The sequence below is a fragment of the Mauremys reevesii genome, linkage group 21 (assembly GCF_016161935.1).
Source record: "Mauremys reevesii isolate NIE-2019 linkage group 21, ASM1616193v1, whole genome shotgun sequence".
In the NCBI taxonomy this organism is placed as follows: domain Eukaryota; kingdom Metazoa; phylum Chordata; order Testudines; family Geoemydidae; genus Mauremys; species Mauremys reevesii.
This window is the reverse complement of record NC_052643.1, coordinates 7,049,999-7,077,698: the sequence shown is the minus strand read 5'-3', so window position 1 is coordinate 7,077,698 and position 27,700 is coordinate 7,049,999. Positions and strand designations below refer to the sequence as shown.

The window sequence follows — 27,700 nt, the reverse complement described above, 5'->3', positions numbered from 1 at the left end:
ATCCACACCACAGGTTAGGTCAGAATATCTAAATTGGTATGGGAGGTGGTTTTTCACACTCCCACCAACATAGCTATAGCAACGGAACTTTTAAGCATAGACCAAACCTGAGAACATTCAATTGTTCTTTGAGTCAGTGCAATGAAGTAGTAGGAGACTGAAAAACTCAGAGAGAGAGAGAGACAGACAGAAGGGCATGATTTATAGACCCCTATTCCAGAGGGAGGACGTCAAATCACTTCATTGACAGGTTCTTCTGACGGTCATATGCTGGGATGTCAGACTGGGATGAAAGGCAAGGCCCTCTTTCGCTTCGGTGCCGAGTCCGGACGCTGCCCACTGTTGCTCACAGTGCCACTCTGCAGTATCCTTGGACCCGGGAAAGACTTTGGGCTCTGCCAGGCAGCACCTTTATTTCCTTTGAGAACTGCCGATTCCATGGCTGTTACCCGGAAGGAGCATGCCAGTCCCACGCGAGCCTTGTGTGAGACTTGAACGTGGCAGCACTTAAGGGCTGGGAGCTTTTGGGTTAGGGTTGCCAACTTTCTAATCGCACAAAATCGAACTCCCTTCCAGCCCTGCCCCCCTCCCCCAAGGCCCTGCCCTGCCCCTTCTCTGAGGCCCTGCCCCCACTCACTCAAGCCCCCCTCCCTCCGTCACTCGCTCTCCCCCACCCTCACTCACTTTCACTGGGATGGGGCAGAGGGTTGGGGTGCAGGAGGGGATGCGGATTCCTGGATGGGGCCAGAAATGAGGGTGCGGGAGGGGGCTCTGGGTTGGGGTGTGGGAGGAGGTTGTGGGATTCATCTGGGGATGTGGGCTCTGGGGTGGGGCTGGGGATGAGGGGTTTGGGGTACAGGAGGGGGCTTGGGGCTGGAGCAGAGGGTTGAGGTGCGGGGAGGGGGTGTGTGGGCTCCAGGAGGGAATTTGAGTGAGAGAAGGGGCTCAGAGATGGGGTAGGGGGTTGGGGTGGAGGAGGGGGTGCAGGCTCCAGGAGGGGGCTCAGGGATGGAGTAGGGGTAGGGGGTGCAGGGTGCGGGCTCTGGGAGGGAGTTAGGGTGTGGGAGGGGGTTCTGACCTGGGGCAGGTGTTCAGGGTGTGGGTTCCGGCCGGGCAGCACTTACCTCAGGCGGCTCCCAGTCCGTGGCGCAGTGGGGCTAAGGCAGGCTCCCTGCCTGTCCTGTCTCTGCGCTGCTCCCAGAAGTGGCCAGCATGTCCTGCCCCTAGGCGGAGACGTGGCCAGGCAGCTCTGCATGGTGCACACCGCCCACGCTGCAGCCAGTGGGAGCTGCGGAGGCAAGGAGTCTTCATTAGCCCCACCAACTGGACTTTTAACGGCCCTGTCAGCGGTGCTGACCAGAGTCACCAGGGTCCCTTTTCGACCAGGTAGTGTGTGTGTGTGTGGTGGGGGGGGAGGGGTATTCCAAGGAATAGGATGCATTGGGGCAGCATTGCTTAGCCTAGGCATTTTCCCTGGCTGGCCTAGAGGGTAGTTTAGTTGAGCTACTTTCTTTCCCCAAGCCCATGAACGTTATTCTCCTTTGTCCTTTCCCTAAGGGTGTTTCCTCTCCCCCCCATCCCACACTTGCACCCTCACTTTGAATTTTTTACTGAATGCCAGCAGCGCTTTGCAAGTCAGTAACCACGCGCGGTCCCTGTCCCAGGGTGCTCGGTCTAGTTTAGGTGCAGACATACGGGGTGCAATAGACATGGGGTTCTCAACCTCTTTCTTTCTGAGGCCCCCCAACGTGCTATAAAAACTCCACGGCCCATGTGGTGCACAGCAACTGTTTTTCTGCCTCTAAAAGCCAGGATCAACATCGGGGTAGCGGGCAGGGCAATTGCCTGGATCCCCAGGCCACAGTAGGCTCCCACAAGCTTAGATACTCAGGCTTTGGCTTCAGCCCTGAGTGGCAGGACTCGGGGCCCTGGACTTCAGCCCCATGCAGTGGGGCTTCAGCTTTCTGCCCTGGGCCCCAGCAAGTCTAATGCTGGCCCTCATTGGCAGCCCCCCTGAAACCTGCTTCCAGCCCCCCATGGGGCTTCAGACCCCTGGTTGAGAACCACTGAATTAGACTTCCCTGAGACTGTTCCTTCCTATTCTTTTTAGCTGCACAAGACGAGTCCATGACACTGCCCCTTCTCTTAACATCCATGGTCCCATCTTCCACTCTGCTGCTAGATCAGTCTTGCCCTGACTTGAATATGTCCATTCCCATCTGTGCTAGACGTTCATACCGATGGGTTCCGTCAAGGGAAAGCTCCTTGAACCTTCTCCACGTCCACACAGGCCTGGACCCCGTCTAGCTCGTAATCAGTCGATTCCTCTGCAGAAGCGCCCAGTCTAACAGCTCACTTCCCATCTACGCATCAAAGCAGAATCCCGCTCTGATTTGAATTTAAACCCATCTTTGGCGGTGATATTGATTTTAGCCTAAATAATAAAAACCATTAAAGAAATCAGGAAAGAAAACAGATGTAAGTTGCTGTGGAATTTTAGCTAAGCGAGAGAGAGAGAGAGAGAGAGAGAGAGCCACACTCTCTCTTACTTCCTGAGGCGCCGGCCTGAAGATAACTCTAAAAGAGACCAGATCAAAGCATAACAGTTTCTTATTTAAAGGTTTATAGAAACCTGTCAGACTGCCCTGGCTAATGGAACATGTGTGTCAGCGATACTACTGCAGGCTTCTGCAGAGGGCTCTGCACGTCAAAATATTTCCCCTTGCATGGTAAGTGAAAGCAAAGCACTGACATGCAGCGAGGATGGGGGAGTGTCTGAAATGGTAGAGAGGGCTTCTGATTTTCAGAGCTCTCTGTAACCCAGCTCTTTTCCTTGTCCATGCGGCAGAAATGTTAAAAGATTTTGTGTTCTAAAAAAAGAGTACACGAGCAATAAAGGAAAGGAAGTGGGGGGATTGAGCAGAACAGCTCCTCCCGATGTCTGTGGAAGCCCAGTGGTGGCAGTGTGCATGGTTGCTGTTCACTAAAGCAGGCCAGAAATTTTGGGTCAAAATGTATTTTCTGGGATAGAAGGTGGATATTTTATGGAAATTTGTCCATTTTTCTCTAAAACTTCTTCGGGGTTTTGAGGGGATATTTGATATCTGCCTCCCAGAGCTTACAGTGGAAGGGCCTGATCCTGGAGACCATTCCGGGTGAGCAGACTTCTAGATCCTCCCCGAAGCCCGTTGACTGTGTCAGTGTCTCTCTGAAGGCACTCCATGAAGGGGTCTGCACGTGCAGAGTTACTTTCAGGATGAGGTTTAAGGGCCTGCATCTGCACATATTTAAGGATGGGATTTTTAAAAGCAGCCTAAGGGAGATAGGCCACTGAGTTCCATTGATTTTTCAATAGGGTTTGGGTGTCTAACTCCCTTGTATTCCTTTGAAAACCACCAGCCTAAGCATGAATAACTTTACTTCCAGGCAGTTCCACTGAAATAATAGAACTAACCTCATGAGTAAAGGGAGTTAGTCCTAGGCACAAGATCAAGCCATAAAAAAAAAGACTGGAAAACCCCAGGCAAAGGATGGGGGGTAGGGAAGTCACAACTGGGGGCTCCTAGATATTACCACAATACAAATAATTAATAATAAATGCAAAGTGATCAAAGTGATTTTTGCCACATCTGGTTAGTTTCCTGCTTGTTGTTGTTTTTAATTCTATAAAAGCTATCCCCATCTTCCCCCTTCTCCATGAATTATATGGATTGTTGTCTCATATTTGGGGGGTAAAGAAGTCTAGTCTGGCTGTTAGTTTCTCCCAGTGCTGTGGAGGTCCAGATCTGAAATGTTGTTAGAAAAATAAGAGTAGCTGGCAGTTCTGGACCCACTACATTTCCTTCCTCGCCGAGGGAGTCTGGCGACAGATCAGTTAATCGGAGCACGGTTCATATTTAACATACAGAGCAATTAGCGTCATCAAGTCTCTTCAGACCTCTGCCATAAAGCCCTAAGAAACTGGAGAGGATCTAGCAAAGAAAAAAAGACTAGCTACAGTCTCGGTACATATAAATCAAGCAGCGAATGTTCATGTCGGATTGCAAGTGGAGGCTGCAGGTAAAACAAGAGGGGATCTGGCCGGCCTTTAGGGACTGTGATGTGAGAGGGAGGTGTGTGTGTGTGTGTTGTCAGAGAACTGCAAAAACGTTCATTGAATTCTTTTCAAAAATACTTTCAGGCACAATTTTCCAGCCAGCTCTAAGAACGAGATTAGCGGGGCCAGATCCTCAGCTGGTGAAAACCGGCATTGCTTATTTGACTTCAGTGGAACTAAGCTAATTTACACCAACTCAGGATCTGGCCCAGAGCTGGATTGCCCAGCTGAACACAGACCAAGTTGATAGTGACTGAAAGTAGTTGTCATCCAATAGCTATTTGGTGGCCTATTTGGCTGCCAGACACCAGCTCCCTGTGGAAAGATGTTCATGTGATTAAACTAATTGGCCCCGTTGCTGGCATTCTTTGCATAGAGGCCAAGGACTCTCTGGGGCTGTGAGGGGCACAACACAGGATGCAGGTAGGCGTTTGAAGTGATCTGGGGTTTAGTTTCTTGAACACATCTGAAGTCTCCTGTAACCTTGTTTTCGAGATTCAGTATTTCTGACATTATTTTCCCCCAGTAATGAGCAGTAAGGGAAACATCCAGTTTGAGTGGCCTGGTTTTAAATTGGAGTCTCAAACGCAGCACTGCCCTCCTCCTACTGAGGTCCTGCTGAAGGGTGCCACTGCCTTTTACAAAGTGTCAATTCTTTGACCTGAACTCGCTGGTAATGAAATCCAGAGGAACTGCCTTGAAGCCCGTGGAAACATTCCAGGAGGGGTAATTAGAGTTGGGCCTGTCCCAGAATCCTGGATCCAAATAACACCGAACTTTCAGGATCCTAATTTGGATCTGAACTTTGCAACTTGAGCCTAATTGCAGGGAAAATCCTCAGGGTTCCATTGGCCTTGGCAGTGTTTGGGAGGGAGGAATGGCATTGAAGACATTTGCTCCTTTCATTCCATGAGCACGTCTGCTTTTTCTCACAAGGAAATGCTCCCGAATCTTCAACTGCCTGATCAGTGTCTTATGAAAGCAAAACCAAACCATTCAGAGTGTGAATAATGCAAGCTTGTTTTCTTTACTTTCACCAGCCAACATTCAGTAAGTGCTGAGAATCTTGCCCTTTCAAAACAAGTTAAGGAAATGAATTCCTTCCAGCTGGGTTTATCCTTGGCCCTAGATTAAAAAAGAAGAAGAAATATCTTGTATTAATTGTAAAGGATTTGCTACAATGACGGAGATTCAGTTATAAATGACTGTGTGTTATAACTGTGTCAGTTTATAACTGCAGGGGGAAAGAGCTGCTTTTTGACTCCTTATCTTTCAATATTTTTGGTGATGTCATAAGAGCTGAGCTTAGGTTAACTAAAATAAGCACCGATGGGATTTTAACTTTGATCTTTGCTAGTTAGCAGGTAGCGGATGTTCTTGGCATGCGAGGTTCCATTATTTGGAATGAGAGAGGGAACCTTTTAAATTGTCGAGTTTATGTAACGTGGGCTCCAATTCAGGAAAGCACGAAAGTACATACTTAACTTTCAAGCGTCTGCTTAAATCCCTTTGACTTCAGTGGGACTCAACACCTGCTTGGATGCTTTCCTGACATAGGATGCTTGCCTGAATCTTGGTCATCAAAGGTATTTCAGGCATTTGCACCTAAACTGAGATAATAGAAAATGTGTGTGCCCCTTGCCTGTGCAAGCTCTGTATTTATGCATGGAAAAGGACAGCTGAGCATGCAAAGAGCTTTTTTTGCATGCAAGTCCCTGTTGCATTCACAGAATCTGTCCCACTGAGCTGCGGAGTGTCTTTTTTTTTTTTCCAGTAGTTAGGCTGCTAATTTTAACATTTTGCCCTCGCTGAATCCCTACCAAGCCGTGTCTGTTTCAGGTGGAGTTAGAACAAAACATGTCTTTTCTTCTTTGCAAGCCCCCTTTTAAGATAAAGAACAAGGCTAAGCAAGTCTGCTGCAATCTCTGTTTTAATTTTTATTTGCAAATGTCATAGAGCCATTGCCTCTCTGTTAGGATCAGATCCTCTTATCTGAGGGATAATAACTGGCTCACTAAACAATATAATCCCTCTATAACCCCAAGCAATCTTTCAGAAGGATTTCCCAAGTAGCTGAAGACCATAGTCAAATCTCCAGATATAGGATTAACTGGAATAAATCAAGTTTATATCCAACCACAAGTGTAAAAAAAAGTGTGCATGTATAAATACTAGTGTGCGTGTGTGTGTGTGTGTGGCTCTTAAGATCCTTAAGGGGCATTACAGATTTAGATCCTGAGTCTGCAAACACTGATATAATATGTTAAACTTTATGCATAGTTTTCCCATTGAAATCAGTGGGATTATGCACATACATACATTTAAGCACATATATAAATTTTGGCAGGACCAAGGCCTTAGATGCTAATATCATTTGCTTTTGGCGCACACTTCCCCGTCTGAACCCTTATGTTAAATAATTGGATTGGATCCCGCTACTCTTACCAACTGCATCGTTCTTACTTACAAGCATTGACCTCTTCAAATCAATGGGCCGGCTTGTGTGTAAGAATTGCTCACGTGAATAAGGGTTGCATGCTTTGCCCTACCAATTGGTATAATGGTTAGCCAACATCTCTCCCCACGTGTCTATATAGAGGTTCCTCACCCTTGAATTAAATAGTTTATCACTTCCTGATTCTGGCTGAGGGAGCCGCGCCCTTTCTTAGGATATTTCAGCACTCTTGCCTGATTCTCGCCTGTGTCAGCTTGTGCCTATTCCAGGCTATGTAATCTATACTCTGTCTAATCTATTCTAGATTAGATTAATCTCCCACATTTATTTCCTATCAACTGTTCATTTGTGATCCAGATGGATAAGTGCGGGAGAGCACAGAGAAGCTGAGGAAATACAGGTAAAAGATGCAAACAGGTACACAGAATGCACATGAATCTCTGCAGGCAAACGATGCACACGGTGAGAGACGCAGGGCTGTCAGTATTCTGACGCTGGTAGTAGGAAGCCAGTCTTGGTGCAATAAATCCAGTTTGTAAATAAGTAGCAGTCAGACCCACCAGGGAGCCAGTCTGCATACAGAGCTTGTGGGTGGCGAGAGTACACAATGAGGTAGGTTCTGGAGGTGTTTGCTGTGGCTTTCTCATATTTTGCAGGGGGGCTGGGTTCAATTTGTACTGGAGCCCAGGCTATGAAAACTGGCAAGCGGGGAGGGTTTTGCAGCATGGGCTCCATCCCAAGCAGCAATGTCCACGCTGCTGTTTTTAGCCACACAGCCCGAGTCAATTGACCCTGGCTCTGAAACTCGGTGAGTTTTTCTTTGCAGTGTAGACATACTCAAGGTGCAGGTGGTTTTCACCTTGATGTAGGTAGCGGAGGTTAACCCTGTACCCACCCTCCCACCTTACGTCAATCTCAACTAGCTCCATGGAGGTAAAAACTACAGTGCCTTGTTTCCCCTAGGATTTGGCATTGAGTGGGGTGGACATGGGCAATTCCATTTTGCCAAAGATTTCAATATTTTGGAGTTGGATTTTGCTCTGATATGGAAATAAAACCAAACATTTAAAAATTCTTTGCAGAAGGGAATGGAGCCCGGCTGTGGGGCAGTCTGCCTGAAAGCACTGCCCTGAGGTCCCCACTTCTGAGGCAGTCCCCATGGCACGCTGCCCCAGAGCCGCGGACTCCTGCAGAACCCACTGGCCGAGCGTAAGTTGTGTTGTCTCACTCCGCCCCCTCACCCCAATGGCCTTTACGCTGCTGTCAGGCTCCGGGCCAACAGAAGCTGGGAAACTTTGCAGAGAGTTGTGTTAGCCTGCTGAATTGCATCCATTGAATGCAGGCCAGTGAGTTGGATTGATGAACACTTTGAGGTTTGTTTTTGTTTTTTTTTTTGTTTTGTTTTAAATAAAGGAGAAAATTAACAGCGATGGGCAGCGCCGAATGACTATGCGTTGGGTGATTTTGTACCCAGGAATGACTGGGGTGTCAATCTTCATTGAAGTTTGAATTTTAATGGTATTAAGTTTATTAGTAGTCATTTTATTTAAAAATCCAATCTATTTCCTGCAGTTTAGTTTATAAAGAAGAAAAAAGAGAAGCAGATACTATTCTGGGGGGTTTGTTTTTTAATCTCTGAGTTGTGCAGAAATCCTGACAAGAATTAAGTGACATATTTTGAAGGTTAAACTTCTTTGCAAAGCCAGATTGTTTCTGTCTCGGGTGTGATTTTGGGACAGTTTTGTTTTCTTTTCAAGCACATCAAATATTTGTAATCCCAGAGGGACTGTGTTGCTATGGTCACTCTCACTCAAGCGGGAATGAAATGTTTTATCATTTTATAATGTGCTGAACTCACGTGTACTAGCAAAACTGCCAAAGAATGAAAGTGAGCAGAGAAATAAAGCTAACCAAACTTTGTCAAACTTGAAAAAACTTCCATGTGGGTTTGGTGGAAAAGTTTTGAGTTTGTCCTTGTTTTAAGCAGTCTCATTCATCCCTCCCTAATATGCACTGGTTTGTTACTGTATGATAGCATGACCGCTGGACTGTCATCAAGATTTTCCAAAGTACCTATGATTTTGGATGTCAGTTTTTGGATGCCCTGTTTGAGATACCTTAAAGGAGCCTGATTTTCCAAAAGAACGCTTCTTCTGAAGATCTGGTGCCTTTAAGATGTCTCAGGTTGAACTCCTAACCACTTTTTTGAAAATGTTGGCCCTTGAGCTAAAGTCATCCCCTGGGGTAACTCCATTGCCTTCAGTGGAGTAACACCGGGGTAGATTTGGCCCATCGGTTTGTTTTCATAGGTAGTTTGAGAGTCCAGGTCTGTCCACTCCAGTTTGTTGATGGGGGGTAGCATACAAACATTATACTTGTTCCTTTTGGCTTTGGTTGGCTTGCTTTTGAAAACAGACTGCTGAAGAAGTGAATTTTTTTGTTGTGGAAGCAAAGAATAGTCCCATGTGACCTAGAAGAGCATAGAACTGCAGAGAGAAGGGAGAAGGCTGGAGAGAAATGAGTGAAAAGTTCAAGTTAATAGCGCCCCCAAATTTGCAGGTGTCCTTAGAAACATTAGTAATAGTTACATTAGTGGGTCTTTAGATAAAGGGCCTTTGCCAGACCGTTGATACAAGAGCATCCATGCCTCTTTCATACAGGTGTGCTGGAGAGTTAATCTTAATAGGTTTTCTTTCTGGAGTGAAGTCAAGATTTAAATGAGATTTCTCAATGAGAAAAACACAGATGGTCAAAATCCAGCATATGTCTCTCTCCCTGCCCTGCCAGAAGACCTAACAAACATGAGCAATTCTACTCAGAGTGATAGGCGCTCAGGGGAGCAAGAGGCATCCACCCAGGCTGTGGAGCATCCCGGTCAGCACGCATCCCCTCAGCAAGGTTGGAGATCACTCCAGGCCCCCTGCTCCCCGTATCTGCTACGTGGCTTAGACTATGCTTGGGATGTGCACATCTCACCTACCCCTTCTCCCCAGCTCCTTCCCTCTTGGCTTGCAAAATGCGATCATTCTAGACTAGCCATCGTCACTGGAGTGTATTTTATAATCTAGTCAATGTTGTGGGATGTAAAGAGGCTTGAAGAATAAAAGAGCAGTTAGCCAAGTAGAAGGATGGACTTTTGGTTAAGGCATTGGATTGAGACTTGATATGAATCCATATTTCTCATCTCTATAGTAGGCCAAACCAAAGCCCGCAGATCTGAAGACTCTTGCCATAGGGGGTCAATGGTGGATGTGTGATATAGGTGGTAGAGATGCTGCATAATCATTTAAAACTCCTTGTATTCAACCTAGTTATTGAGAGAGAGACTATCACTTTTCCTGGGACAGTGGAATGTTCATTATCCACTTGTAATGCTTGAATTCAATGAAGACCATGCAGGAAGGCAACAGAAGGGTTCTCCAGATAAGAAACAGCCCATCAAACACTAAAGGAAGATGCACTCCTTGCTATGCCAGGCTGGGCGCCTGGAGGTCAGAAGGTCTAAACGCCCCCTGAGAAGAGGGGAGGGAGTTGTCAGTGAGCTCTGGCATGGGCACAGGTCTAGGTCCTGCAGGAGTGTGCACTAAAGCATGGAGCTGGGGAAGGCCTAGGAAAGAGCCTTAAGAAGAGGCCAGTGTGATGATAGACCAGTGGTCCTCAAACTTTTGAGGGTTGCACCCTGCCTTGCCCCGTCCGTGCCCTCCCCACCCCCTGGTAGTGGGGTCATGGGTTGAGTACACCTTATGTTACATTAAAGAAACCTATTATATGCCTTGAGTCGCCAGTCACTGCCTTTTTAAAAGATTCTTGTTAGTTCAGGGTAGTAAATTTAAAGCATAGGGTGACCAGGTGTCCAGTTGGCAGCGCTGCGCAGCAGGGCTGGCAGGCTCCCTGCTAGCCTCCGCATGGCTCCCGGGAAGCAGCCGGCATGTCCCCCCTCCGGCTCCTATGCAGAGGTGCAGCCACTGCCCCTGCCCCAAGCGCTGCCCTTGCAGCTGCCTTTGGCTAGGAGTCGTGGCCAGTGGGAGCTGTGGGGGCTGCGCCTGCAGACAGGGTAGCGTGCAGAGCCACCTGGCCATGCTTCCGCATAGGAGCTGGAAGGGAGACATGCCGCTGCTTCCGGGAGCTGCTTGAGGTAAGTGCCGCCTGGAGCGTGCACCCCTGAGTCCCCCCCGGCACCCCAATCTCCTGCCCCAGCTCTAATTCCCCTCCTGCCCTCCAAACCCCTTGATCCTAGTCAAGAGCACCATCCTGCACCCCAAACTCCTCAACTCACATCCCCACCCCAGAGCCCACACCCTCAGCCAGAGCCCTCACCCCCCCTTGCATCCTTACACCCCCCCCCCCCGCCTCAGCCCAGTGAAAATGAGCAAGTAAGTGAGGGTTGGGAGAGTGAGTGACAGAGGGAGGGGAGGATGGAGTGAGCGAGGGCGGGGCCACGGAAGAGGGGCGGGGCAAGGGTGTTCAGTTTTGTGTGAGTAGAAAGTTGGCAACCCTAAGCATGATGGGTCCTTCATGTATAGATCACATTCTGAGGTCAGCTGCTTCATTGCCTGTGTCATTCAAAGAAAGGCGTAGATATTTAAAATGGCATTTTCAAGAGAAGCTGAGAGAATGAGGAAATTATTTGGGAATTGGGTGCCTAACTCCCTTAGGCTGCTTTGAAAATCCCAGCCTCAGATCACAAAGGTCTAGTTTTAACAGTAGCTTCTAAGGAAATACTGACTATAAAAACAGAAGCAATTAGCTTGAGACAAAGAAACTGGGCCAGATCTGGATCAAGGTTAACGCTGCTGTAAACCCTGAAGTAACTCCATTGCGGTAGAACAAGTCACTAGGCCCAATTCCGATTTCGCATTACACCAGTATAAATCAAAAGTACTCCCACTGGCGTAAAGCCAGAATAAAACCTTGTCTTCACTCTAAAAATAAAAAAGATGTATTCTTAACATTGCAAACTCCTATCTAAATTATAGCTAATTTTAGTTAACTAACTCAAGGTAAAATCCTAGTGAAACTAAGAAAGTTTATAGGTTTCACATGAGTTAGCAGATCGACCAGCTAACTCACGTGAAACCTACAAACGTCCTTAGTTTCACTAGGATTTTACCTTGAGTTAGTTAACATGATTTAAGAACACACTCTTTGGTAGTGAAGACAAGGCCTAAAGTGTCATAAGAATCTCTCCCAGTGGGAGTGAGTCCGGAATAGTCCTGATGGAACCATCAGCATCCGGCTCTCTGGAGTGACTCTGGATTTGCCCTGTGTAACAGAGATCAGAATCTGCCCCGACATGTATAATCTGTAAGACAATGTATCTAAAATGTAGACCTAATGGGAAAGAAAAAAATATCAGCTCCTTTTGGGATTAAGGAAGGAAAAAGGTGGGTCTCTTAGTCACCTACTCCGCACAGAGAATACAAAATATTTTTTGGTTTCCCCTGTGTAAACATAGATCTAAGTCAGTGAAACCTGAAAACCTACATTAATATTGACAGTTGTGAAGGTGGAGTTTGAATCCATATTTGGTATTTTTTTCTTTGTTCAAAGTAATACTGTCAATCAACCAGGAGCCCCTGATCTTAAGAATCCAGGCTGATATAGAAGAAGTAGATTTAATGTCACAGATACAAAGCATTGACCTCCCCAACCCCGCCACCCATTCCCTTCTCCATCTTTGTAGGGAAAGGCAAAAGCACTTCATGAAAAATTAAAATCTCTCTCCATTCAGTCCTAAAGAAATCTGGCCTGAAGCCATTGAAATTGAGAGAGAAGGTCTAGGCTTGAAGTGATGATTACAAATCACTTAATAGCGCATGCAGTTGTACGTGATATTGGCTGTTTCATGTATTTCCTTCGGTTCCTTGCTTCAGTTCTGATCCTTGAAACACTTACGCACCTGAGTAAATTTACACATCTGAGTAATCAGGCCACTGATTCCACTGGATTGCTTAAGGCTTTGCTTTGTGAATTCATTTAAGCATATGCTTAACTTTAAAAAGGTACGTAAATTGCATTTCAATTGGTGGGGGTTAAGCACACGCTTTCGGTTAAGTGCATGTTTAAGTGCGTTCCTGAATCAGGGCCCAAGTGCGTGAGTGGTTTGGGGTGCTTCTATTTGGACCCAGTGTCTGTCTGTATTTGTTTTGAAAATCAAGGCAATTCACTTTTAGATGTTTACTAGGTTCCATTTTGGAATGGGGCCAATTTAAAATCAGATCTGGATTCTGTGATTAGGATTTAAATTAATAAAAACTTGACAGTGTTAATCTGCCGAGTCATTTACTGTCCCCCCAAACAGGGATAGGAGTAATTCCATGATTTAGGCCATAGTGACATAATCCATGCATCAAACTGAGCTCAATCCCAGATCTTTTACACTGTTGTGTGTTTTGCTCATTGGTATTTTTGATTATATGCAGTGTGGGAGGTAAAGATTCAGAAGAAGTTTTTCCTGACACCTAGTTAAAATTAATTTTATCTCATTGCTCCTAATTGTATCACTGCAAATTACCCTATTCCTCTACTTTGTGGGGTGTTTACACCCTTCAGTTATTTGTAGGCATTTCTGTTCCCCTGTTGTTGCTTAGTCAAACTGTACATATTGAACCAGATTGTCACCTGGTGAAATCAGTGGAGTTAGTTATTCACACTAACCGAAGATCTCACCCAAAAAATCTTTCCTCCAGATCCTTAAAGCCCCCTGGTAATTAGTGTTGTTCTTTTTCTTACTTTCGTCAGTTTCTTTCTGATAAAGTGCCCAGAACCAAACACAGTCCAGGTGACATCTTATCAAAGCTGTATCAGTAGCGTCCATGATGCGATGCCTTGGAGTACGCAGCCCAAAATTATATAGTCTTTATTCTGCTGCCATATTTCATTGCAAATGCAAATCCAGATGATCGGTGACTATCTCCTTTAGTTCTCATTCTGTACGATTGCTTCCTGGGTATCTGTCTGCCACTAATAACACTAATAGTTATTATTTTTGTTGTCCTAGTGTCAATCCCAGCATTCAAAAATCATGATTCGGGCCTCTGCAGAACCATGAATTTGTCTGAAAAAGTCATCAGATAGATATTTAAAATTGCTTTTGGGTTCTTTTTCTTTGCCTTGGTTTTTTGAGTCTGAATAGTACATGGGGTCACATTTTCAGGCTTTTTCCCTGACTACATGAGGGCTATAAACATACTTTTTAAAGTGAAGGCTAAGGTTTTCACGTATTCACATGACTCCAGGAGCTGAGACTTCAAGAAAAGCACAAATTATTGCTAGACTATAAAATGGTGAGAGTTGGCAATGCTTCTTATTATAGTTTCAGATCCTTTGTGTCCTATTCAGATAATGCATATTCTCTTCCTTCTTTCCCATCACTCCTTGTCCACATTTTAAAATTCTCATTTCATCTCTCTTCCCGAGTTTCCCTTTCCTCCCTTTATCATCATGCTTCCCTGCTCTGATGCAGTGAATTTTTCGAGGGTATCAAAGTGGAGCAGATAAATCTCTCCATCTCTCCCCCCGCCTCATAATCCTGTCCCAATGCAGGAGGTAGAATCCAAAATTAAAATAAGCTCTGTACCCGTAATATATTTGTCTGCACAGCTCTCTAGGGTTGCTAGTTCTTGTTTTCAGGCCATGCACCTGTACTGAATTGATGATACGCTGAGGCTCGGTGTCTCCTACATACTTCCTTCAGTATAACGACATCACTCAGAGCTGTGAAAAATCCACACCCCTGAGTGATGTAATTATACCAAGCTTGCCTCCCCACACCCTCTTGTGGACAGTGCTATGTCAGTGGGAGAGTTTCTGCCACCGACATATCTACCACCTCTCATGGAGGTGGAGTTATTAAGCCAACGGGAGAGCATTGGTGCAGCTGCACCAATGTAAATTTGTAGCGTAGACCTGCCCTGAAAGAGACATTTTTGCTTCAAATAAAACCAGGTGTTCCCCCTTCCATAGGGTATATCTCAGCCAGGGCAATCACAAATCAGGCCTCAAGCAGCAGGGCGCCGCGCGCGCGCCGCGCGCCGCAGTCCCGTCCCTCTTCCCGTCCCCTTCCGGGGCATCGGGGGGGGAGGGAGGGCGCGAGAGCTCCTCCAGCATGCATGCCCAGCGGCACTGCGGAGAGCGGAGGAGCGGGGACGCTGCGCCGCCTGCGTGCCGCGGAGCCGGGAGCCCGGGCGGGAAGACGGGCCCGCGGCAGGCGGCGCGGCAGGTCCGTCCGTCCGTCCCGCCCGGTGGACCTGCTGCCAGGCATGCGGGCTCCGCTCCCCACCGACGCCGCCCTCCCCAGGATGCCGCCCCAAGCGGGTGCTTGGCCCGCTGGTGCCTAGAGCCGCCCCTGATCTCAGCAGTCTTGTTCCTGGTTCACTGATAAGCTAGGGAGAGTAAGGAAGAGAGAGGCTTTAATTTTCAAAAATAACTAGTGATTTTGGTGCCCAGCTTAAGACACCTTACCAGGCCTGATTTTCAGACGTTGCGTGCTCAGTGCTTTCTGAAAAACAGGTCGCTTTAAAGGTGTCCCAAATTGGGCACCCACATCACTAAGTACTTCTGATAATTTAGGCCACAAAATCCTTGGCATTTCTTCATTGCCTTTTCCTGCATCCGTGACAGCCAGGATTTCAGCATGGCTGTGTCAAATCCATTAAAAGTGCTCTTACTATAATTAATGAACTGTAAAGCTGGCAGCAATTATTGTCAATTATAAATGTTGCTCTTTGCACTGATTTTTTTTAAAAAAGTAATCCACACTAATTATTTAATTGCATGGGACCTTGTGTATGGAAGTTAGTTTTAAATATACATTTAATGGAAGATTTTTGTGGTGTAGCAATTTCATGACCATCTGACAATTTCACTGTGCTTCATATATCATTGTCACTTGAAACGCCATGAGGACATCAGATTTGGATCTCAGGTTCTACTGTAGAGAAGATACAGCCACCTGCCATTTGGATAAAAGAAGATTTTCTAATAGCTATAGAGGTCTTATGACACACAGTTAAGCAGTTCTCATTCCATCCACTAGATGACAGCAGCACATGATTGTACAGCATGTGTGGTGGAGCAATGCAAGCGCCCCTCTGATCGAATTTTTTGCTAGACTTCTCTATATACTCCAAGAACAAACTAATATTATTTATTACTGGTACATCGTAGTGCCCAGAAGACCCACTCAAGTTTACAGTCCCATTGTGCTAGGGGCTGTACACAAACACAGAGAGGCATGGTGCCCACCCCAGGTGTGTAGAAGTGAAATTAATTTCTAGTTCTTTAAAAATTATTTGTCCAGGGGAAGATAATGGCCATTAAATCACACAACAACTATAGCATCATTTATAGCATCACCAAATACTGTATGAAGTTTCAATAACATGATTACAGACATGAAGAATGGAGCGGAGAGCAGAATGAACAGGCATTGGGAAGGGAGGAAAGGTGAACATTTCCTCTGAGATTGAAAAGGGATGGAGAGTCAGTGCAGGGGAGGGCAGAAGTACAAGAAGCCTTTTTCAGGTGGAGCAAAGGAGATGGCTCTTGCACCCCCAAGGGCCAGATTGTATGGAGGGACAGACAAGCAGGGAGGGAAGTACAGAGGGAGGCAGTGCTTAATTTGTAATGAAAGAGGTGCCGGGCCTCAAGCAATGTTTTTACATTCATAACCGATGCAGCAAGTCCACAGGAGCCGGGGCTATGAACTGCCAAGCCTAGAGGTGCCGGGGATCAGCCCTGGCACAAAGTAAGCACTGGAGGGAGGGTCTTGTAACCGTAAGTCACGTGAGCCAAATGAATATGGGTTTGTGAGCACTGTGACAATGGTTCTGTATCCATAATACATTCACACCAGTGTTAGAGGAACACAGGAACGGCCGTATGACGTGGGCCAGTATCCCGCCTCCATCGGCAGTTGCAGAGGAAAGTGAAAGGAAACCCGGCAGTAGGCAGTTATGGACTACAAATACAGACCTAGCAGGGGGAGAACTTCGGATAAATGGGTCTGGGGTTGGCCAAGCTCTCTCTTCCTTTGCTTAGAAATCAATGATGAAGGGGTTTGCCTCTGTGTAAATAGTGGGCTGCGTTTGTTGTGGAGTTATGCAGGAGGCACATCGAGGGGGTAACACTAACATCAGCTCCTAAGCCTGAATTTACGGATGTAGGCTGTCAGTAAGATCGACAGTTCCATTAAGCAGCAGCTCTCTCTTGGTCTGAGTGATTAAAATGTCTGCATCCACCCTACTCTTCATACATCATATCTCTGCACTGGCACTTAATCAGGAGCTGAATAAAACCCAATGCATTCATCATAGCTTTTTATTTTTTCCCAGTCAGGGATCCAGGTGGGGTATTGCCAAGACATATGATACCGTCCTTCACTGAGTTTGTGTTTTTTCTGGAACTAAAGTTAATAATTCCAGAAGTTGCTTTATTACCCACTGCTATTTCTCATTATTGAAAAAGGAAACAGTGTTACAGCTTTTGGCCTGAGCAAGCTGTCTCTGTTTGGTTCTGGACTAGTTTCCAGATTACCAGAATCCAGTGAGGGGGATTGGTTTTATGGTTAAGGGTCTGGGAACTTGGCTAAATTCCTCTCTCTGCCACAGATTTTCTGCGTCACCTAGGGCAAATCACTTAATCTCTCCATCGCCCACCTTTTTTTCTGTCCTGTCTGTTTAGTTTGTAAGCTCTTCAGGAGGGGGGCTGCCTCTTACTGTGTGTAGGGTGCCGAGCACAAGGGGGCCCAGATCTTGGCTGGAGCCTCTAGGTGCTATGGCAATACCAACAAAATAACTGGATCCATGCCGGCAGAGTGAGTCTGGGGGCCCAGTGGAAGTCAATAAGGCTCCCCCTGAGCGCAGGCGTCTGCCCATGGAGACCCAAGTGCAGGATCGGGGCCTAAATGTGTAATGCGGTAAAGGATAGTTGCAACCTTCACAAAAGTAACAGGCCTTTTTAAAATAAAAAGAGAGTTGGTGATTTTCCAAACTGTGCTGTAACTTTCAATAGCTGCTGAAGCCCTCCCGGAGAGCTTTGAAAAGCATTTTATGCAGCAGAACAATTGAGCAAATTCCTCAAGCAAGTTTTACGCCAGTTTTCACTCAGCTAAAGAATTCAATTCACTCTGGTTGCGTTTGTGCCTCTGTGGGGGCTGACTCCCTGTCACATGCTGTAACCACGAAGACCACGTTTCTTTCGCTCGGTCAGAATTGTGTCTAAACATAAAGTTTCTCTGTGGTGCAACCTCCTGCGTGTGCTGATGGCTCTCTGGCATTTCATAGTCTGAGGAAACGCAGTGCTAAAACATTCTGCATTTTCTAGGTTTGTTTCACAGCATATTTTCATACAAAGAATGGGAATATTCTGCTTCACTTCACCTGTCAATGAAAAATAACCCTGCTTAAGATGAGACAGAGATTGCATAATACTAGTTGTTCCATCTGTCTACGGTACATATATGGCCTCCATTACTGTGCTATCTGAGCACCCCACAATCTTTAATAGATTTATCGTCACAATGTCTCTGTGAGGTAGGGGACTGCTATTATCCCCATTTTACAGATAGGGAACTGATGAACAAAGAGATTAAGTGACTTGCCCAAGGTCATATAAGGAGTCTGTCGCAGAGCCAAAAATTGAATCTGGGTATTTTGGACTCAGGCTAAAGCCCTGGACCACTGGACCAGTCTTCCTTTCCTTTTTCAGCTTGAATGTCTTCATTTTTTCACTGTGAGAAGCCGCTTTCAATTTCGGATCAATTGTCTTTCCATTATTATTATTATTGTTGTTGTTATTTATTGAGGTAGCTCCTAAAAGCCTCCAACTGAAGCCCTAACGTGCGCAACACTGCACACACGTATAATGCAAAGATATGCCTGCCGCAGAGAGCTTCCAATCTTGAAGCCTTTTGCATCCGTTGTTTCCCCAGCACCTTCGCCGCCCAGGAGCAAACGTGCTCCTTCTCACTGTGCCATCCAAAGGTGACGTTGGGCTTGCGAGCGATCCTGTTTTCATCACAAATTCTGTTTTGCTCAAAATAAAAAGGTTTAAGTGTTTGTTTTTCCATCTCTCTCACTTCCGAATGGCGTCGGGAAACTGCTCTGCAATCAGAAAGCTAAGTGACTAAGATCCTTCAAGTGGCGCACCGTGGTGTGAGCACAACGGCACATTTGATACATGCCGAGCAACTTATCTTGTACTGCTTATAAATTTGCAATGCGGCATCAAACCTCCTGTTATTAGCGTGGCAATTAGAGCCCTTGAGGATTTTAAAATGCACGGCTCCTGCTAGGGGGTATTTCACCCCCACCCCCAAACACCTCCAAATCAGAATCCTAGAACCGTAGGGTAAGAAGGGACCGCAAGGGTCGTCTACTCTAACCCCCTGCCAAGATGCAGGAATCACATGTCTAGCCACCCATGGTTGCCTTTTCTCTTGCCACCTGGCAGCTGTTGGGAGGGGCGGGGGCAAGCTTTTGAAAATTGCTGTGTTGGTGTTTTATCCAATGTTTCGCTCAGTGCCAGGGGATATTTCCAAAGGAGTAGATGGCCTCTGGTGCAATTGCACCATACTCACATTGCTGGTTTGAATCCATGCACGTGGGAAAAAAAGGAAGAGCAATGGACCTGGTTAATGTCAACTCTTCAAAGGGACGATTTTAGCAGAGGCCTAAAGGGAATGCAGCTATGACAAGCTGTGCATGTGAGTAATTAATGGCTTCCTTTTCGGCCATGCACAAACATTTTGGCTCTTTTTTCTCCTCATGTTTCTTTGCCTTTATGATCTTCTGCAGAGCACAACAGGCGGGACTCTGCTTGCATATAGTACTGATGGCACGTGACGTTCCCATGATCAACAGCCACGCAGGCGTTTCTCCATAACTAACACAGAACTACTGTCCTCGGAGTATCTGATGCTCACTGTCACTAACCTCACGCCTTGCCTGTGCTATCCTGGCCTTGCTGTCAGTTAGCACCATATCCGAATGGAGGGAGGGAAAGGGGCATTCGTCCTTTCCTGGATCTGGAACTCCTGGCTTTCCTATGTTACATAAATGTTGCTGATGCTGATGGTAGTGTCAGAAGGTTTATGTTTGCCGTTTTTTGGGGTTTCTTTTTTTTTTTTTTCTTTAAGCACTCAGCTCGCTGTGTGTGAAGCAATGATAACTTTGTCAAAACTGGTGCCTGTTGTCTCGGAGCATTATGGCAAGAGCTAAGATTAATAAAAGCCTGTCACTTTTATTAACTTTGTAATCTAGTCCATTATTTAATTCCAGGCAGGCATGAACTGCCGCTATCAAAGCTTTTAAACTGCTTTGTGCGTGCTTGTGAAATAGATCTACTGCGGCCGGTATTGTAAAACCAACCACACTGTGCTATCTGAGATCCCACAATTGCTTGCCATTCAACTGCAGTATCCCAGAACAACACGCTTTAACCATAGGGATGAATGCTGACTCTTCATTAGCGACCACTGCATGCAGTCTTTAATGCTTTTTTGGGGGGGGGTTCCCTCAACCATTGAGATCTGATTCCTATAAAGTGTTGCCAACTCTCACAATATTTAAGGAAGTTTTTAAAGCACCAGCTCCTGGAGTCATGTGAATATGTGAAAATCTCAGCTTTCATTTTGGGATTAAAAATAAAGGTTCTGGCCCTCATGATGGTGAAGAAAAGCCAAGAAACGTAACCTGGATGTAACCTAATGGTTCAAAACCCAAAAAGTAAATAAAAAGAACCCAACTTGCCTTTTTAAAGTCACGATGTTGAAACCAATTTCATGATTTCTGTGGTTTTGGAATGCTTGGGATTCCATGCTTGCAATACTAATGATTATCTGAGAGAAAATACATCGAAGAGAGAGATGTGCTAGGCCAATATTCCCCATCCATCCATGAGTAGTATGGCAGGGTCTGACCTTGTCTATTAGGGCCATTAAGCAATGGTAATTACGCTCTTTGTCAACAGCTCAGTAGAGCAATGGGTCACCAGTCTGCTGGGCTCCGGCACTGTCATTGCCTCACCCCCAGACCCACCCTCAACACACAGAGAGAAGATGGATAGAAAGACCTTATTCCTGTAGGTCACTGACTTCATCCCAGGCCAGTGGAAATCCCCTCGTTAACATTCCCCCCACCCCCAGCTAACAAGAAACCATTAGAACAGCGGTCCCCAACCTTTTCCGGGTGGCGGGCGCCGGACGACGAGCCACTGAGGACTGTGGCCGGCGGACAAGCATCCACCGAAATGCCATGAAGAAGCGGCAATGTCAAGAGGCATCGCAGCGGCATTTAGGTGGCGACGCCTATTGGGGACGCCGCTTTTCGGTGGCATTTCAGCGGCAAGACCTCTTGATGACGCTGCTTTTCAGCAGCATTTTGGCAGATGCTCATCCGCCGGCCAGTACATGGGCACACATAGATGCCCCGGTGGGCACCATGGCGCCCGCGGGCACTGCGTTGGGGACCACTGCATTAGAACATCATTAAAAGCCCATTGGCATGGAACATGTAAATAGAGAGCCCCAGAAAAAAAGAAGGCTTTAGCATAGTGTGTGACATAATGGCATTTACTCTGTGTAGCAATCTGCACAACTGGGACCTAAAACACACAAATCACTGGCTGGGGTTAGGGGGATGGTAAGTACAGCAAGAAGCCAGGCGAATGAAACATTTTTATATTGTCTGGGCATTTGCAAAGCTAGTGCTGGAGTAAGCAGAGCCACGAAGGGAATGGCAGTGTGACAGGCTGCAAACGGAGTCAGCATCGGGTGCAATATTGCTTAACGTGCTGGCACTTTGACAGACACGCTGATGGATGCTGAAAAGGTGGAAATAATTCCAGAAATAGTTTTAAACGCTCTGTGTCTTCAGGGGTGGGGAAAACCCAGACTGCTGAGTTTTAAATTGTGCCTCTGATCTACAGCATTGTCTTGGCCATGGGAAGAATCAGATGTTTTAGATTCCAAGGGCACTTCCGCTGACTTTGTTTTGTTTCAGAGAGAGACAAGGCAGGCGACGTAATATCTTGTGTTGGACCAACTTCTGTTGGTGAAAGAGACAAGCTTTCGAGCTACACCGAGCTCAGATTTAGTTTGTTTCAAGCCCCAGCAGGTATTTCACAGCCACCACATCTTCTATGTAATGAGGACAAGATCCAGGCTTCTAGCCTTTGTTTTAAAATGTTGTTGCCCTCGTGGTAGTCCCAGCTCATTTGGGGATTAGACATTCCCTGCCCATTTGTGCTGCTCATGCTGGATCAGGTAAAGTTCAAATAAGCATCAGAATGTTTGTGTGTTTAACGGAATCTAACGTTCCAAGGTTCACCCATCACTGGTCTTCTGCCAAGCTCAGGTCCAGAAATTGTCCTACCCATTTTACCCCTGTATTTGGCCGATTCTGCCGCTTCATTGTATCACCAGTGTTGTGTGAATTGAGACCGTATTTTAGTTCCACCCAGTAAGCAGGCGGTGGGTGCCTCCACCTGAGTCATGACAGAGGAGACACACAACGGATATTGTCCAAATTCACCCCCAACTCTCCTCCAGCCCTCAAACAACTCCACTTAGGATGGTTTGCCTCTATTTATTAAAAGTATCTCATTCCTAGGACAGGATTGTGTGTACAAACATAAGCCTTAGCCCCCACTCTTTGTCCTGGGGTGGTCGAATTAGGATTTCTCCCTACAGAACCCTCCAGCTCTTCCTTCTTGCAACAGGGAGACTGTTGGTCCTTTTTGTTCCCAAATGATGCTAATCAGACCCTGCTTTGGCTACCAGGGTGAGTCAGGAATCTAGCTCTGTACCTTCATAGCTGGTCCTGCAGACTCAAACCCAATTACATTTCCTTAATATGTAGCTATTATTTTCATTTAGAAATCAAATGTATAGAGAAGAAAGACACTGGAAACTATACAGGGCATCATCAAACAACTACAAACCATACTCAATGTGACCCCATCCTGAAAGAACTCTTTCCTGAAACCTCTCTTCTGGCCTTCAAACAACCCCCCAACCTCTCTAAGCTTGTCATAAAAAACAAGCTCCCCAAGTCCCCATAGACCAGGGCCTACCAACTCAAAGCGGCACTAGGCCTGCCAGAACAACAGATCCAAAACCTGCAGACATATCTCCACTGCTACAATGAGCCACACCGACCACAACACACCTGTCAAGATCCATGAGTCCTACACATGTCTATCACAAAATGTGGTGTACCTCATCCAGTGCACTAAATTCCCCAGTAACAACGGTGTGGGTGAAACCAGACAATCCCTATGCTCTCGAATGAGCTCATACAGGGGTCTGGGTTTGTGGGGGGGCTCAGGGCTGGGGTAGGGGGTTGGGGCTTGGGGTTGGGGTGTGGGCTTACCTTGGGCAGCTCCCAGTCAGCGGTGCCATGGCAGGGGGCTAAAACAGGCTGCCTGTCTGTCCTGGCACCGCATTGCACACACCCTGGAAGCAGCCATCAGATCTGGGTCCTAGGTGGGGGGGGCTAGGAGACTCTACACGTCACTCTCACCTGCAGGCACCGCCCCCCCAGTGCCCATTGGCCAGTTCCTGGCCAATGGGAGTGCAGAGCTGGTGCTTGGGGTGGAGGCAGTGCGCGGAGCCCTGTGGCTCCCCTGCCTAGGAGCCGGACCTGCTGGCTGCTTCTGGGGCGCAGCGCGGTGCCAGCCAGGACAGGTAGGGACTAGCCTGTCTTAGACCTGCAACATCACCAACCAGACTTTTAATGGCCCAGTCGATGGTGCTGACCAGAGCCAATAGGGTCCCTTTTCTGCCGGGTTTTCCATTAGAAATGCAGACACTTGACTCCTAGCCTTGGAGATTAACTTTCATAACGTTGCTAGACTGTAAAAATCACACTCTTAATAAAGACACCGCATTTATGGCTTATTACAGTCTGTGATCTAATAATCCCCCCTTTTGTCCTAGGACAATGGAGTAATAATGGGCCACTTCACCTTGAATTTGTCCCGTTGGCTTAGAATATGTGCTCAGGGGCGGTGAGTTGTATGGGCCTTTGGTAGAGTGACCAGACAGCAAGTGTGAAAAATCAGGACGGGGGTGGGGGGTAAGAGGCGCCTATAAAAGAAAAAGCCCCAAATATCGGGACTTTCTCTATAAAATCAGGACATCTGGTCACTCTAGCCTGTGGTGCCCAGGCTCCAGGAATATTCAGGGCCTGGCACCCCAAACTCCTCATCTCCGTCCCCGCCCACCCCACTCCAGAGTCTGCACCCCCAGACAGAGCCCTCACCCTCCCGCACTCCAACCCTCTGCTCGACCCTGAGCTCCCTTCTGCACCGTGAACCCTTCATCCCTGGCCCCACCTCACACCCCTCACCCCTGCACCCCAACCTTCTGCCCTAGCCCTGAGCCCCTGCCCCACCCCCAAACCCCTCATCCCCAGCCCCACCCCAGAGCCTGCACCCCCAGCCGGAGCCCTCATTCCACCTCCACCTCCACATTGTGCAGTATAGGGAACACCTACTGTTTCCAGTCCATCTGTACATTATTTTTTAAAAAAAAATTGGCTTACGAGGTAGGTAGGGGGGGCGGGACTTGGACCCATTCTGGGCACCACCAAAAATTATACAAACCCGCCACCCCTATATATGCTAACTACTTATGCTAAACTATCTCTTGGATCTTGTGTTTAGCTGTGACACTCTTTGTACCGTTCCCAGACCTGACGAACAGCTCTATGTAGCTTGAAAGCTTGTCTCTCTCACCAACAGAAGTTGGTCCAATAAAAGATATTACCTCACCCATCTTGTCTCTCTAATATCCTGGGTCCGACATGGCTACAGCACTGCGTGTTGATTCAGATGTTGTTTGTGCATGCAGCCTGCATGTATGTTGCTCCAAATTCCTGCATCACTGATTCAGCAGAAGCCCTTTGGCGCAGTTCTCTGTGCAGACTGGCTGTGCTGTTTGTCTTATTGTTGCAAACTAACGTATTCTGTTTTTTCCATCCGAAAAGGGACCAACCGAGTTCTTTTACTGTTTCAAGCGTTGCTGCAAAAAGCTGCTCCTTTTTTTCACCGCTTCCTCCAAATTTGTGACTTTAGCAGCATTTGCCTTTACTTCAGCACCGTGACTGACTTAGGTGCTTGCATGAGCTTACTCTGGACAGTCATTTCTGTTCTGCCCCAGCCACTAAGCGTATCTCCTTCAAGCACATAGCTTTCTTTAGCCACTTAGCACAGGCAATTCAAAGTCTGATTCTGCTTTCAGGTTCCCTTCAAGGCCACCCACTAAATTGACCCTTTGTCACTGGTTAAGCTCAGACTTTTGCAACAAAACCTGAAACCTTTGTGCCAGGCTTTATATTTCATTATAATGATGGAACCTAGCAAGGTATGTGTTGACTTTTGCCAGACCTTTTCACTATCCCTGATTAGAATTCACCTGAAACCAGTAAACCTCACTGTTCCACATTCAAGTGGATATGCACAGAAGATGTTTGGGCAGTATTCTCCCAGCTCTGTTAATTACGGTCTGTCTAAATTCCCTTTCTAGTTTATAATAATAAATAAGGTAGAAATAAGACCAAAAAATAAAATCTTTGTTGTAATGATTATCATTTTGTTTCTGATTTTACATAGCAATGATTTGTAAACCTGTTAAAACTTCCTAAATACCTATTATTATTATTATTATATCTTTATAGCTCTTTAACATTTCAGTAAGATAGGATTTTCTTCATTTACTGGCCAGGACTGTTATGTAGTGTTTCTGTGTATTATCAGACAGTTGCCATGCTCTGCCCCACATGTGGCTGCAATTTGATGACAGGTGAGGATTTTCCGTTTATAGTTTGTAAATCCTTGCCGTGGGAGCCTTCCAGATCCTTATCAATGGACTATTTGTACATGTGATGTAAGGACAATGCAGATATACAGAAAGTACAGCACTGCAAAGAAAGCACCTATTTACAATATTTGTAAGGACTTTAACAACGCTTCAGCACAGGCTGTGAAACACAGAAAGAAGTGTTCATTCTTTTTCTGTAATCCTTCTGCATAAAACAATTTTGGTAGGATTTTTTTTTAAAGATTCTATGTGTTGTCATGAAAACTAGTACATCTGAGCTGCTCTGAAAAAGCTGACAGCAAACAGAGAGAAATGAAATTTCTAGGCTGTGTAAACCTTCCACTAGAATTTAATACTTTTTGCAAGTTTTGGAATTTGCAATTCAGGTCAAAAGCTTCTGATAGTGCGTGGCAGAGGGAAATGTAAGCTCATGTATGGTTATTTGAAGGATTGAAGGGAACTAAAGATTACAACAGGTGTCTGCTGGAAAAGTTAATTGTATTAGTATGCTAGAAAATAAGGTTGTACAAGGTTGACATCAATGGGACCTGCGTCGGTGCTTTTTAATATCCCATTGATCTCTGGGGCAGGAACTCTTCTTTGGTTCTTTCTTTTGTACAACATCTAGCACAGTGGGGTCCTGATTGACGACTGGGGCTCCTAGATGCTTTGATATAGTAGGTGCCTATCTCCATCTTTAGGCACCTACATACCTTTAAAATTCTGTCCCCATGGCACCTTGGTGTGACTTGCAATGAAATTTTGGCTAGGTCATTTTTGAAAATGGGACTTACACTTCTACAGCACTTATGGCCAGTTTTAAAGGTATTTAAGTGCCTAAAGATGCCCATAGGCCTTTAGTGGGATTTGCAAAAGCACCCAGGCACCTAAATCCCATTGACATCAATGTGGCATGTTGCTGTAGGAAAGACCCACAAACAAATGGAAGGAGACTTAAGGCAAACACTTAAGCACGTGAGTAACTTTATGCCCTGGAGTAATCTGGACTGTTTGGCTGAGTAAAATTAAGTGTGTGATTAAGTGGTTGCAGGATCAGGACATAAACTCTCCATATGTGGGAAATGGTGGAATTGACCCGTGCTGGGATGCTGAGATGTAATGGGGGCTGTGCAGTTATAGGCTGGAGTATTTTTTTTAAAGCAGCCTATCTGCAAAGTGCTGCCAGGGCACAAAATAAATACATTGAAATATATTTTCTGCTCTGATCTCTTAGTAACATTAGTGGTCACTTGCAACAACGAGTAGTTAAAAAGCTAGACAGAAGTATGGTCTTTAAGTTGACAGTACCCCTTTAAACGTCAGAATTTGTAGCAGCTTTTCTGCTGCCTGGCTGTAACTTGCCACTACATTAATCCTTTATTTTAGAAGTAAGAAACAGTCTCTATACTCCCTGTGCCATACCCTGTGGCTAACCCAACCTGATTACAGAATGACCCCCACCTGGAGGGAATCAAATAATTCCCCATAATGAGCAGAAGGAGGCTGCACTAGTGGGAATGGAGCCAGGATTAAGAGGTGATAAACTCCAGCTGGGAAAGGGGTGGAGGACGAGCTAGGCAAGAAGCTAAGGAAAGCTGCCCAGGCAGGGAGGCCTGGGGGAGACCCTGATTAAGCGGGGAAGACACGAGAGAAGCAGGGGAGCACTTGAGAGGCTGGGTAGGAAGTGGCCCAGAGAAAGCTGCAGCACAGGTAAAGGAGCAGACCTCGCTGTTCAGCCCAGGATCCTGAAGCAGTGCTCAGACTTGAGGGCGGGACTGGATTCCCCTACCAGCTCTCAGGAATGGGGAGGTATAAACCCACTGCACAGGCTATTGGGCCCAGCAGGGGGGCTACAGGCTGAGCTGAGGATGGCTGAGGAAAAGCCCCAGAGTGGGGGACGGATTTTTCTTTTTGTTGGATGTTTTGGGGACTTGTCGTTTGAACGACTGGGACCCCAGCAGGGATGGACTGTAAGATGGTGACCCAGCCGGAGGGCTGAATTATTGATGGAGAAACCACCACTGCGTTGAAGCAGCCGGGCGCCCCGCCCAGTGCAAGAGCTGCGACCCCCATGCCCGGTCACCAGGAGGTGCCTAGCGGTGAGTGAACTCAGTTACAGGACCCTACTATACAGCACTTCAGTCGGTCAAATCCTAGAGGACCGAACTGATCTGTGTCTAGCCAGGCGAACTGTGGTTATGTGTAAATAAATGGCCTTTTGTAATTCCCTCTCTTCTCAACATGGACTAAGCAGAATAGATTTAGCCAATGATCCTAAATGCCTGTAAAGGTGGTAAAGAATAATTTTGTCTGAGCAATAAACTGC

General features: G+C 46.4%; 1 protein-coding gene across 12 annotated transcripts in view; it reads left to right on the top strand.

The window, feature by feature from the left end:
* KAZN (kazrin, periplakin interacting protein) overlaps window positions 1-27,700 on the top strand; it is a 725,211-nt gene that overhangs the window by 473,453 nt on the left and 224,058 nt on the right. The window contains exon 1 of one of the 12 annotated variants that reach the window (XM_039508731.1): window positions 27,148-27,473. The exons of the other annotated variants lie outside the window; for them this stretch is intronic. Coding sequence (XP_039364665.1) covers window positions 27,446-27,473 — 28 coding nt within the window. The 5' untranslated portion in view covers window positions 27,148-27,445. Of the gene's footprint in view, window positions 1-27,147; window positions 27,474-27,700 lie in introns of those variants that run through there. 12 annotated transcript variants of the gene reach the window in all.